General features: G+C 44.5%; 1 protein-coding gene and 1 long non-coding RNA gene across 10 annotated transcripts in view; one reads left to right on the top strand and one right to left on the bottom strand.

The window, feature by feature from the left end:
- Positions 1–622: 622 nt before the first annotated feature.
- Positions 623–13974, bottom strand: LOC309528884. The gene is made up of 3 exons (XR_014217957.1): positions 13835–13974; positions 10749–10812; positions 623–945 (listed from the first exon to the last, which is right to left on the bottom strand). It is a non-coding gene; the product is annotated as an uncharacterized lncRNA (long non-coding RNA).
- TFAP2B (transcription factor AP-2 beta) overlaps positions 9155–14188 on the top strand; it is a 65719-nt gene continuing 60685 nt past the window's right edge. For 2 of the 9 annotated variants that reach the window (XM_082216424.1, XM_082216423.1), the window contains exon 1: positions 9563–10819. In XM_082216424.1, coding sequence (XP_082072550.1) covers positions 10739–10819 — 81 coding nt within the window. In that variant the 5' untranslated portion in view covers positions 9563–10738. Of the gene's footprint in view, positions 9539–9562; positions 10820–13049; positions 13988–14188 lie in introns of those variants that run through there. The other 7 variants (XM_082216422.1, XM_082216421.1, XM_082216420.1 and 4 more) reach the window with 7 other exon arrangements.

Below are 14188 nucleotides of genomic sequence, written 5' to 3'. Positions count from 1 at the left end.
ACCTTTACCTTTACCTTAGAAAACATTTTGCTGTTAAACGCTCAGAAGAAGCGTTCTGAAAACTTTTACAGTGTAGAGAGAACCTTTTTGTGTGATGCTGACACATTCAGGAAGTCGTATTTTTCCTTTTTTATGATATTTTGCTTACTATTTTTATTAATTGTTGCACTTTCCTATTTTTTCTAATTTTAGGTTTTTTCTATTTTTCTTTATTTTTCTTTTGTTTGCTTTTTAATCTTTTAAGGTTCTTTTATATATTTCTACTTTCCTTTAGTATTTTTTTATATCACATAATCATGCCCCCCCCCTTTGTTGTTGTGGAAATATATATATATGTATGTATTGAATTTACACAATAGGCTAAACATCAATAGAAGACATATATCTATAAGCAGTGTTTTTTTCTGGGGGGTGCAGTGGTATGCATACCCCTAAACATTTTGTGAATCTAAGTTTGGCCTCATTGAGGACAGTGCTTCAATATGAGTAGGAAAATGAGAGTACCCCTAAACATTTTTCTTAGGAAAAAAAAGCACTGTCTATAAGTGATACCATTAAATCCCTCCTTTTTTGGCCAAATCATTTTTATTAGTTTTCCCAATTTTACCAAATCAGCCACGAATTAAGACAAATTTAATACAATATCTCCAAAAACTGGTTTCCTGCACTCCATTCTTGATGTGTCCAAACTTTCCTCTTGATGATGCTTTATTTTCCTCGTTGTTTCTAATTGACATTACATTCCTTACAGTTAACATCATATTCCAATAGTTTTTTGTTGTTTTAGATTTTAGATATCCTTAACCATCAGTCATCTTTGTGCTCTGCTTCTGCCACCAAAGTAGCAGGTTGGATAGAGATGTTGGGTCTTGAACTCTCCGTCGCAGAGACAACAGCCAGCAATAATCCACTCTGTCCCACTGGTATATCACAGAACTTCCCCAGCTGAAAAGAAAATGGCAAGGAGTGGGCTGTTTTCAAGCAAAGCACGCTGATGATTAAATACTTCTTTTCCGCTCACAAGAGCCCCTGTTGCCTTTTTTCCACACCCCAGAAATTCCTTTGAAATTCTAAGAGTTATTCAATTTAAATTACATTCCAAGTCTTCTTCCTTTCCCTCTTGTTTTATAGAAAATGGATAGTAGGGGATTGGCTCTATATTTCCAACATAATCCATTCAAAAATCAGAGTTTTTCCTCTCCCCCCTACTTCATTTCAAATCACACACAGTCTCCATTGTTGTTATTTGTAATCTCATGTTACCCCCACTTCTTCCATCCTCACTCCTCTCTCTCTCTCCCTAACTTCTAATCTGCCAAATAATAAATGTAGAGAAGAAACTTAGTGGGCTTTCCTCTCCCCAACCAACTTTCCCACAGAATGAAATCTTATCTCAGTTCAAACCTTAGATCCATGCAGCTGAATGTCCCACAGTTTGTAATCGCATCTCCTCCAGCACGTGCCTTTACTTTAATTGCCAAATAAAATCCAATTAGTAGGATAACCTCTGCTTCCAGAAACAGAGTCGGGGGTTGCAGCAGATGAAGTGTTCCTGCACCCAGTGCCTTTGCCTGCTCTCACATTCCATAGGGAAGCGAGTGCCAGAGCACATGCAGGTGAAATCCCATTCCTACCATGCCCCGAGAAGAATTCAGAGAATGGTTTAGCCCCCACTATTCTCTTTATCTGTGTCTCCCTGCAATGTCGAGGGAGTCGTCCATTCCTGGCACAGACCAGAAATGGAAGCCCAAAGATAGATAGTCATAATGTGAAATGGCTGCGAGAACCCAAGAAGCAGAATGTAATCCTAGTATATTTAAAGTCATTGAGAGCAAATATGGTTTTCTCCAGGAAATTCATCTAATGGATCAAGATAAAACAAGTAACAGAATGAGAGAAGTATATGTGACAAATAACTCAATCAATACTTTAAAAATAACACCTGTTTTTCTTGGGGGGGGGATGCTAATGGAGTGACTTTCTTGGTGCAGAAAGGATTTTCAGTGGATGTACAATGGACCATCACTGATGATAATGGGTACTATTTAATTTTATGTGCTAAAATAGCAGGAAATGTAATGGCTATGGTCAATATTTATGGACCTAATATGGGTTCTCCTGATATGTTCTATGAATGTTTTAGAAATTTGAATGAGTGCCTCCTTCCCTTCAAATTAAAAAATCTTAGAGCAACCCTGAAAATCACACTTTTGAGTCCCATATATCAGTTGTTGCTGAACCAGTATTAGTTTTGAGTTTTCCACACACACCACAAACTTGAGGGGCAAGGCAGAAACATTGTTAGTCCTCATTTTAAAGTAGGAAAGTGTAAGTAATTTTCGGGGGGGGGTTATCTTGGGCCTATTATATGGTCTACATTTGCACATACCTAATTTCTCCTTTTTATACTCTGTCCTTTACCACAGTACTAATATGGACATAATGGGATGCGGGTGACGCTGTGGTCTAAACCATTGAGCCTACGGCTTGCCCATTGGAAGGTCGGCAGTTCGGATCCCCGTGATGGGGTGAGCTCCTGTTGCTTGGTCCCAACTCCTGACAACCTAGCAGTTTTGAAAGCACGTCAAAGTGCATGTAGATAAATAGGTACCGCTCCGGTGGGAAGGTAAACGGCATTTCCGTGCGCTGCTCTGGTTTGCCAGAAGCAGCTTAGTCATGCTGGCCACATAGAATCATAGAATCATAGAGTTGGAATAGACCACAAGGGCCATCGAGTCCAACCCCCTGCCAAGCAGGAAACACCATCAGAGCACTCCTAACATATGGTTGTCAAGCCTCTGCTTAAAGACCTCCAAAGAAGGAGACTCCACCACACTCCTTGGCAGCAAATTCCACTGTCAAACAGCTCTTACTGTCAGGAAGTTCTTCCTAATGTTTAGGTGGAATCTTCTTTCTTGTAGTTTGGATCCATTGCTCCGTGTCCGCTTCTCTGGAGCAGCAAAAAACAACCTTTCTCCCTCCTCTATATGACATCCTTTTATATATTTGAACATGGCTATCATATCACCCCTTAACCTCCTCTTCTCCAGGCTAAACATGCCCAGCTCCCTTAGCCGTTCCTCATAAGGCATCGTTTCCAGGCCTTTGACCATTTTGGTTGCCCTCCTCTGGACACGTTCCAGTTTGTCAGTGTCCTTCTTGAACTGTGGTGCCCAGAACTGGACACAGTACTCCAGGTGAGGTCTGACCAGAGCAGAATATGACCCAGAAAAACTGTCTGCAGACAAACGTCGGCTCCCTCAGCCAGTAAAGCAAGATGAGTGCCACAACCCCAGAGTCGTTTGTGACTGGGCATAACTGTCAGGGGTCCTTTACCTTTACCTTTTTAATGAGGACATACTAATTTCTGACCTCCTTTTTGGGAGTTCTCCAGTTCTCCAGTGCTCCCTACTGGTAATTTTGCACTTCTTTACAGTATCAACTGCTTTTTAATTAAATTCACAAACAACTCCTTCTTCTTCTTCTTCTTCTTCTTCTTCTTCTTCTTCGATGATCACTCTTAACTGAGTAAGATTGTCTTGCATGAGCATGTTCTTAACAATGAGTCCATAAGTGACTGTGGAGGCCAATTCTGGATCCACATATCCTTTGACAGTGGGGACATAGGTTTCCAGGTGGGAGTTGATCACGGTGAGGGTTTGCCAAATGTGCCTTCCTCTTGAGCTCAACTATACTGTAGTCCACAAACTAGAGGTGTGTGGGTGCTATGACTGAGGCTGCTTTCTATTAATATCATCCATGCTCACTTTTTATTCATCACAGAAACTTGGCAGCTGCTATCTGCTCATATCTGAGAAAAACAAAAAGGAAGCTTGTAAAAAAAATTATCATCGGTCATAATCATTTTTCTGCATAAGTTACTTCAAGATTATATGGACTGATTGATTTATTCCACTTACTCATCAGTCAGGCCACTTGCTGCTATTGGTAGGTGCAGATCTGTTGAATTCTGAGTAAATGAGCTTCTAAGAGAGAGGAATGTATGTATAATAGAATTATTTCATTTCCCCGCTTGGAGTTTCTGCTGGCTTTGTGTAAAATGTTTTGCTGTTAAGAATGGGTTTCTGATGTTTTCAGATGATATAAGTTAACTGAAATGACATAAGTCATGAGAAAATTTGACAGCTTGAGCTTGAAAATCAGATCTGCAACTGAACTTTGTTTTTATGTGGAAAATGTTAAATATTATTCAAGAATGGAAGTTATAAAGTACACCTTGGACAAAATGAAACAAGGTTGTATTTTAAACTATCAAACAAACAGATCACACAACTGCCTGACCCTATGCATTCTTAAACTAAGTCCCACTGAATTCAATGTTCTGAATGAGCAGGCCCAGGGCTAGATTGTAAACATACTTGCTTGAAAATAGGGCTCAATGACAGCTAGGACCAGAATACCTTTTCTTAGTGCCAGAATTTAGCAAATGGCACCTATGTGTGAATAATTAAATGAGTGCTTTTGAACATGCACAGAGTGCATTCATTTATTTTTAATTAACAGGAATTATATACCAGTTAATAACCAAAGATCTGTAAGTAGTTTACATAAAAAGATATAGGATAGTCAATAAAAATGCCAGGTAAAATCAAGTGTTATCAACAAGTTAGTTGACCTAAAATTCATCAAAATATAAATAAAATCAGTTTGAAACAAATTTTCATAATACATAATAAAATAAAATTACATGTTGAAATCCCATGTCTGGGTGGGCTTGCCTAAACAAACAAGGTTGTTACTTTGAATCCACGTGAGGGGGTGAGCTCCTACTGCTCTGTCCCAGCTCCTGCCAACCTAGCAGTTCAAAAGCATACCAGCATGAGTAGATAAACAGGTACCACTGCAGCGGGAAGGTAAACGGCGTTTCCGTGCGCTCTGACAATCGTCACAGTCCTCTGTGTGCCGGAAGTGGTTTAGTCATGCTGATCACATGACCCTGAAAGCTGTCTGCAGACAAACTCCGCCTCCCTCAGCCTGAAAGCAGTGATGAGCACCACATCCCATAACTGAATTTGACTGGACTTAACCATCTGGGGTTCTTTACATTTACCTTGAACTATTAATGGGCAGGGAGTTCCAGAGAACAGGTGCTGCTGCCCCAATGAAGTATTGATTCCTTACAAGTGCAGAATGAAGATTCTTAAATGTCCTAGTTTTGCAGACTGAGGCAGTGAAGTGGGCACCTATGGGGTTAGGCGATCCGTCAAGCATACCGGCCTCAAATACCGTATTTTTTGCTCTGTAAGACTCACTTTTTCCCTCCTAAAAAGTAAGGGGAAATGTGTGTGCGTCTTATGGAGTGAATGCAGGCTGCGCAGCTATCCCAGAAGCCAGAACGGCAAGAGGGATTTCTACTTTCGCTGCGCAGCGATCCCTCTTGTTGTTCTGGCTTCTGAGATTCAGAATATTTTTTTCTTGTTTTCCTCCTCCAAAAACTAGGTGCGTCTTGTGGTCTGGTGCATCTTATAGAGCGAAAAATACGGTAGTTGGCATCTTATAGACTAATAATAACATCTTCAACTGCACACCACTAACAAATCAGCAGCCAGTTCAGATCTCAGAGCAGGCATGTAACATGCTGGCAGGACATCTTTCCTGTCAGCAGTCATCCTGCAGCATTCTGCACTAACTGCAGTTTCCAGATCAAGCAAAAGGGAAGCCCCACATAGAGAGCATTGCAACAACCCAGTCTTAAAGTTGCCAGTGCCTAGACTACTCTAGTCAAACTCTCCAAGAACAGCTTCTGCTGTTGTGGCAGCTGAAGCTAATAAAAGATGCTTCTAGTCACTGAGGCCACCTGGGCCTCCAAGGACAAATCTGGATTCAGAAGCACCCCAGACTGCATACCTGCTCCTTCCAGAGGAGGCAATTGTCCAGGGCAGGCAACTGTCTGATTTCTCAGACATGGAAATGACTCATCTAAAGTGCTTCTGACTTGCCACGATTCCCTCATCCAGTTCAGCACTGCATCCAAGCCCTGACCCAGGGCTTGCACAGCCTCTTCTGATTCAGATATTATGGAGAAATTGAGCTGAGTGACCTCAGCATACTAATGACTCCTTTCCCCCAGATCCCCGAATGATCATTCCCAATGCCTTCATATAGATATGAAATAGCATTAGGGATAGACAGTGCCCTGCGGCAGCCCATATTCCACATTTCTGGGATTACATAGAAGTGAGGGCTTTCAGAGTAGAAGCTTTTATATATATATATAAAATATATATATTTTAGAAGATAAGGCTTCCTTGGATATAAGATGCATTGAAACCAATGAGACACGGTTCTAGGTTAGGAAGTTTCACCATTTCGACCAGTATTGTCTGTTTCTCTAAGGCAGAGTTTTTCAACCATTTTGAGTCCATGGCTCTCTTACCCAACTACATTCTTACTGTGGCACTCCTGTGGGGCTCAGGAGCCCAGTTGTGGCACCCCTTGCCTGCAGAGCTGGCAGCCCCTTGCCCCTTTTTGAAGACCCTCCCTCCCTCAGCCTCCTCTCCTCTCCCCTCTCCTTGGGAGTCCTCCGGGCAGCTGCTGCCACCATCCCTGGTCTCTGAGCCGCCCCCCACTCCAAAAAGAGAGGTGCCTCCCATAGGCAACATTCACAATAAACAGCTGTGCAAGCCTTTGGGAGGCAGAGACAGGAGAAGGCATCAGAGGAGGGAGGGAAGGAAAGACAGACAATGCCAGTGTTGCCCTGACCATCATTCAAGGCATCCCAGGGTGTCAAGGCACACTGGTTGAAAACCACTGCTCTAAGGGTTAGATTGTGGTTGCAAAATATATACAATCTGTGAGATGATGATAATGATGATGTATTTATAAGAATCACTAAAAAAACATCTGGAAAATGTTGCTAAATAGGATTCAGTTGTAAAGGATTTGTCAGGTGTCGATTCTGAATGTAATAAAATGAAAAGAGAGAAATTCAAGCCATACACAAAATTACAGTGGGAGGGCACTAAGTCAAGCATCCCCAACCTGCGCCCTTCCAGATGTTTTGGCCTACAACTCACATGATCCCTAGCTAACAGGACCAGTGGTCAGGGATGATGGGAATTGTAGTACAAAACGTCTGAAGGTCCGAAGGTTGGGGATGCCTGCACTAAGTTTTAAAATTATGGTGCTAACGTTTTATGTGACTACCAGCAGAGGGCGCCGGAATAAATCGTTGAAAAAAGCCAAGAAGACAGCCTAATTCCAACACCTGCCATCCCTAGTTATATAGATGCACTTTGGCTTTAGCAGCGCGCACGTGCACGCACACACAAAGCGTGTGTGAGAGAGACCGAGACTGAGTGACTCAACACAACTGAATGAGTATGCAACATCTCAGCGAGACCCTGCAAGAACAAAGTGTTCTACTGGAAGCAATATTTTTTTTAATTATTTTTTTAAGCTGATGGAGCAGACGACGGTGAGGACGATGTCTGTAGTTGCACCGGCCCCATAAGTATTACGGCTATGTGTGGACCTACCATCAGCTTTGAGTAAAGCCTTCTTTTATACATCAGGCTAGTAACACTTAATCAGCATATATATGAAAAACAAGCCTAAATCTTTGTATAATATTTGCAAAAGAAATATGTACGACTCCATAGCTGTTCACTTTATTTTCACTTAGTAATTTCTTTGAAGCGATGCGTGGGACAACTCTTTATAGCTTACTGCTTATTCATCACAAAGGTCCTCATTCTTTTTTAATAAATTGAAAGACTAATTTTAATTATACTTGTATCATCACTAAAGGGAAGAGCTGTTTCGCCGCGGCGACCGCAAAATATCAGTGTCCTACAGAGGGCGCTGTTACTCTGCTGAATGATCGTTTTCAGCCGTTCTCTTGCAAGCCTTCCATTAATAAGGGTTTTAGGGTCTCTATAAGCCATCGAAAGGCAGCTCCCCTCGACTGCAGTTCCTCCAAAATGCTGAGTGTTCCTGCTTGGGCAAGTCAGTTAAAATACGTACACGCGATCCTAAAACAAAGCCCTCTTATGCGCCAGCCCTAAACACCATTCCTTAAGCAGAAGTCTGCAATTTGCCTGGACTCGCTTGCCAAGGCATGGGCTTGAGGCGGGAACTCTTAGGCCTCAAATAACTTGTTCAAATATTTTCCCGTGATATCAAATTTGCGCAATTTGCGAATCAGTCTTGCATAAAAAAGCGCGGTTCTTTCAAAAGGAAACCTGCTCATTTGCGTGGCGAGGGCTGCCTCCTCGTGCAAAATGTTCAGATCCCGCCACTCACCAATTAAAGCCTCAATTTCCAAAGCCTCTATATAGCTGTAAAGAGAAAAGATGATGGTGATGTTTTACCGGCAATTGCTCTTCTTGCACTTCTTTAGCTAAATTAATAATAATAATAATAATAATAATAATACTTTTAACTTATTCAATTCAGCGCCACAAGAACTTCACCAAGTTCACTTGGTGAGTTGTGCATGAAGTTGTGACTGTTCGTTGGGTTTGATGCGTAACGCTTGTGGTGAGGCTTTATTTTGACATCGCTAAGCGCGCCAGAAGCTCAGGCTCTTTAGTCGCGAGGGGGGGGGTTCTTTCCTGCCGCTCAAGAGAACGTGGAAAGCCCTTAAGCTGTAGGCATAGAAGTGAGTGAGTTTGTGCGGATAGGCTTCCTTATATATGGTGAAGCCAGCTCTACGGCCAACAAGGGGTTGTTGGTGAATCGACCACCGGCCCCTCTTCCCACGCGTGGCATTTCCATCACATCAGAGCCCAAAGTGGCAGCGCGCAAGAGCGCAGCCGAGAGAGGGCGAGGAGTGGAAGCCAGCGGCCAAACTCCGAGTCCCAAAAACGTGGGCGTCAGATCCATCCCAAGCCCGCCGCGAAACTCGCTTCCGAGTCAGAAGGGCCCGCAATCTTCGGCCCACTTGACTCGGGCGGAGGAGACGCCACTGGGGACACAGCGAAAGGGACCTCCGTCGGATTGAGATGAGGCTCCATTTGTGTGAAAAGTGCCCCCCCTGTCAGATTAAGGAGGAAAGGGTAGGTGGGTGGGTGGAGTGCGCGCGCACCCACACCAATGAATATGCACAGCTCCCAAGAATGCGTCCCGTTCTGTTTTGATTGCCCTTTCCTAGGCTCATTCTGCATTCGCTGCTCTGCCTGTGTAGGAAGGCTCCTTCCTAATGCTCTAAGATGCGGTTGCCCTTTCTTCCTCCTCCTTCTCCTCCTCCTTCTCCTCCTCCTCGTATGCCTCTCCCCCTTGTCCTCCTCCACACACACCCCGCCACCATCGCCGCTCAGCAACGCATATAAGACAACCTTTGCTGCGAATTCCTCTTACCAGCCACTCTAACTTCCAAGCAAACGCCAACTTGCCTGACTCCTCTCCTAAAACCAGCCTACGTTCTGCGCCTTCCCTGGAGGAAGACCCCCGTCTCTCCAGCTCCTGCTGGAAACGGGGGTTAGCGAGGAATGAGGAAGAGGAAAAGTTGGTTGTTCCCCTTTATTTGGTGGCCAAGGAAGCCCAGGGGCAGTTCTCACCTCCCGCCCTGCCTCAGGTCCAAACGATCGATTTATTTCTCGATATTGCAAAGAAACTCTAGGGGTATATATACATATTCTCCTACAAGGTCACATGGAGATGTAGGCAAACATGCGTGGGGGGGCGGGGGGGTGCGCTTTTAAAGAGAGCCTGAGATTCTAAGGCAAAGGCCTCCACATCAGAGGCTTTTATAAAATCTTTCCAAGGGGCAGAAAAATCGGTCTTGCCTGTTTGATCAAACTTGCTTTGAAATCCTGATCGCAAAATAATATTGAGCAGGGAAGAGCGAAGTCTTAGCTCAAACGGACAGACCGGCGCCAAAAAAAAGAACCAAAACTATTCACAACCAGGGTATTTTAAAGTGTTTGTTGTCTGTTAAATGCATCCAAATCGAGATGTTCCTAAATCTTTGGATTGCTTCGGTTTTAGATCCGCGGGGGAGGGGGGCACGTCTAAAATTGCCGAAATTAAACTCGTATGTTCCAAATGTACATGATCAGGTTTAATATTCTCTAATCTCCTGGTCTCCCTATCTCTGCGTTTATCAATGAATCGGTAGAGGATCTGTAAATCTCTACACGTCCGTCTTCGGGGTGGGAAAGCATCTTCCCTCGTCTCTCATTACAAATAATTAATACTCCTAAAGGGTAGGTTGGTTGGTGTATTTCCCCCACTTTTATTGAGCCTAGTCTTAAGGAACCTATTCATGCACAAATCTGTGTATATCTGCATATAGCAGCATATATTTCTACTAGTGTATCTATTTTAATAATAGCAGACATGTAAACAAATCAATACCTATAGCTATCTTTTTTGCAATGCATGCTCGTCATGATCAAAAAGTCCACATTAACATTGACTCACTTTCTTATATGCATATACGGATGTGTGGCTGTATATTGATATATTTATATTTATCATGGGTGCGTGCGACTGTGTGTGCCAATATAGAGTTGTGTGTGCATCAGGGGTGTGTAATTATATGCATAATATATGTGTGTTCAATATGTCTATGTGTTCTATATAAACTGTGTAGATGGGAATGATTTTCCTATCCGGCTGAGGTTTACTTCTCCAGCCTATTGTTTCAGACAACAGATATAAGTTGCGATGGGAGAGGAACGTCGGGTTTGGTGTCTGTCCCCCATTTCCAATTATAGATGGATCATTACAGACAGAGAAGTACTGAGAATCCAGACATCTGCTCTTCACATGAATGCACTCACCTCCTAGAGAACAGCCCGCCATCATGCTCTGGAAACTGGTCGAAAATGTCAAGTATGAAGATATCTACGAGGTAAGTATAGAGATAAGAAGCATGTTTTTGGTGAAAAGAAGGAACCTTAGATTTAGAGAAGTGGGGAAGTGCCCGCTTATACGTTTGGATTTATTTCTGAGAGAGATTCTGATGCAGGCGGGCGCCGGAACGCAGACACACGAGCCGCGTTCAGGGGCGAAAGGACTTGGAGAGGCTGGTTTTACGCCGTGTTTGTTGTCAAAGGGAGCTGCTTTTTTTCAAAAGAAGAAGCCGAAAAAGAAGCCGAAGAAGAAGCAGACGAGATTTAGACATCAAAGCACGGAATGATCTGGGGGATGACAGAAAGCAACTTAAACGCTGCAGTTTGTTTAGATCTAGAAGTCGGTGTAATTCGATTAGATGCAGCCTAATGCCGTTCATTACATATATAATAGGATAGGCTTTCATTTTCGTCTTTAGTTTTCATCCCATCTTTTCAGTTCCTCTGTGGGGAGACCACCTAAACTGGCCCCTTCTGTAGGACTCTGCACAAGCCCAGATGCAGAAAGACTCTGGAGAAGAGCAGCGGTGGTGCTGGTGGAAGGAGTTCGCTCTGCTTTGGGGGTTTTTTCCCCTCGTGAGAACGGTACACGAGGGGGAAAAAATCTTTTCTTTCTTTCTCTTTCTCTCTCTCTCTCTGTCTCTCCCTCCCTCTTGCGTCTAGAAACATCGGGGATCCCCTCAGCTTCTCTTAAAATCGATGCTTGGCTCTCTTTTCTAGTTTTTGCTTTCCATGGGAGGCGGACTGCCCTCTTTCCGAAATATCCGGACTCCCTCCTAGCTGAGTTCCAGAGCAGGTTAAGGGAGAATTTAGTGGCGCGCTGGTCTCTCTCTCTCTCTTTTTCCCTGCCAGTGGAAGGAGACGAGGGAGAGAACACCGTCTTTCCCTTTCCGCCGTGGAAGTTTGGGCAGCAAGCGGGGGTTGTGGAGCTACTCCCCTTTCCGTGTGCCCCCTTTCCGGACCCGGGCAGGGTTACTGGAGTGTGGGCCAGGAGGGCGGGCGGGCGGGCGAGCAGAGCCGCCGGCCGGTCTGCGGAGTTTCCAACTCGATTAAGAAAGCCAAGAGCCGTGTTTTGCCGGCGATGAGTTAATATTTAAAAGTGCAGCCGTCTGCGGAGGAGAAGGGTGGAGGGGAGACGCCAGGGCAGGCGAGGCGGGGGGCTACTGCCAGATAGGGCGCCGGGGGGATCCCGGTAGGTAGCCTGCGTCCGACGACGAGCAACGTCTCCGGGGCTGTGTAAAGCTCCTGTCGGGGTAATTATCTACTGAGCGCCGGCAAAATCCAGCCCGGAGTGGGGATTTGCAGCGCCCTCCTTCTCGGGTCCCATTTCTCCCTTCCAGCTCACAGAGCTCGGTCCTCTCTTGCGCGCCCTACTCTCCCCTTCTCCCCAAACGCATTTCCAGTGATTCCCTTCAGGGCGCCCTGGGGAGACCGAGACCTGCCTCGGAATCTGGCCCCTCTCGAGTGAAAGGGCGGCAGGGTCTCCTCTGTGAAATGGTAACGCTGAGCCTAAGTTGTGGCTCGCAAAGGGGGTCCTCGGCTTCTTACTGCGCTTTGACCGCTGGGCTCCGGGCAGAAATTCACGCCTTGGGAAATTCGTGGCTAGGAATCGAAATCCCAGGATTTGTCTCTCCGAATCCTGCGGAAAATATGCGATAGACCCGCTCCCAAGGCAGCTATATAGATCTGCGTGGATATATATATATATATATATATATATCCTTTTCTCTCTTAAAATAAAAATAAAAAGCCTAAAAGGTGAAGGAACACACGTTCACCCATTAGATCGATCGCTTTTGATAACTGTAAACATATGCATATATATATATATATAAAGCGACTTTTCCCCCTCAAAGAGACGCCGCTACGGAGAAGGCAGGGAGCGCAGCGCGGCCAAGTGAGAGTGGATTTAGGCAGGAACGTTAAGTTGAACTTTAACTGAAATGGCAGTCAGGCCAGTCGAACGGGTTCTGGGAACATCAAAAAGGTTCTTAATCGCCTCTGGCTTCGCCTAAGAACCATAAATCTAGTATCCTTGCAAATTCATTGCGTAGATTTTACATCTAGGTGGAAATAGAACGCTTTTTTGGCACAGCCAGAGGAAAGCTGTCTATACGTTTGAGATGTGTGTGTGTGCGCGCGTGTGTGTCACACACACAAATAATGACAGGCTAAATAGAAGCCAAGTGCTCTGCACCCTCTCTGTATAGCTTTTCAAAACGAGGGCAGTCTGTAATAACTGGTAGTATTTTAAGTGCTTTAATTACTTCTGTAAACAAACAAATCTCACTGGCTGACTTAAAAAAAACCACTGCCGGATTAGAGAAGCCCTTTTATTATTTGCTTTAAAAATTAGAACAAAAGCACCAAGGGCAATCGATTTTCTTTCGTATTTGGAATGTATAATTAAATGTAAAAGAAGGAAATATGATTTCCCCCTCCCCTCTTTAGCCCCTGGCGCGGCTCCAGATCACTTCCTAGCTCCAAATCAGCAGTGCCTCGTTTACACGTCTTCCTCTGCTCGAGTTAATTGAAGTTCTGCCTCTTCCTCGCTCAACTTTTTTTTTTTGTCCCTTCCCTCTCCCCCAACTCTGCCTCCGCCAGCCCCCTCGTCTGATTACATCTAGTAATTCTCCACTGAATGAACGTCATTTACAATACTAGGGGAGCTCTCGAGCTGCCTGCAAAGCCTTCACGCTCCATTTGGTCCTGCATTCTCCCTTTAAAGTAGTCGTGTAATATTAATAGTCATGAATATCAATTATTATGAGGCGTTGTAGGGAAGGAAAAGGAGAAAGGGGCGCCGGAGCAGTCTGAACCTCGCCTTGGGTTGAAGAGGATTGCATTTGGAAGCTCAAAGGGCCGGGAGGGGGGGACAAGAGAGCGGAGCCTTTTTAATACACACGCACACACGCGCGCACACATATACACACACACATACACACACAGCTTTTGGGGCACTGGCTTTTTTTCCTTCTTCGAATTTTTGTTTTGATGGATAGACTCGGAAATACCTCCAGCGGCTCTCCCGGGTGCTCCGCGTTCCCTTGCAGATCTCCTTGATACGTCCCCTCCCGTTGATACTGTTATTCTATCGCTATTTTATTTTTAGCTGTTTCCAGACTTTTTCCCCCCTCCAGATGTTAGTCCACACCTATTCCGCCATGGTGAGTTGGCTCTGTGTTGTGATTTAAAATTGCCCTCTTCTCTCTCCCTCTCCCTCCCTCTCTCTCTCAGTCCCTCTCTCCCTCTCTCTCTTTCTTCCTTTCTCTCTTTGAACGCCTTTGGCTTGGTAATTTAGCACAATAATTGAAGGAAGCTCGCAGCTGCTTCTTCGGTTTTGCATTGTGTTCTCGGTCTGAGCTAGG

This window comes from Podarcis vaucheri, assembly GCF_965113315.1.
Source record: "Podarcis vaucheri genome assembly, chromosome: 3".
Classification (NCBI taxonomy): Eukaryota; Metazoa; Chordata; class Lepidosauria; order Squamata; family Lacertidae; genus Podarcis; species Podarcis vaucheri.
Note: the sequence above shows the minus strand (reverse complement) of the source record. Positions and strands in the feature narration are given on the sequence as shown.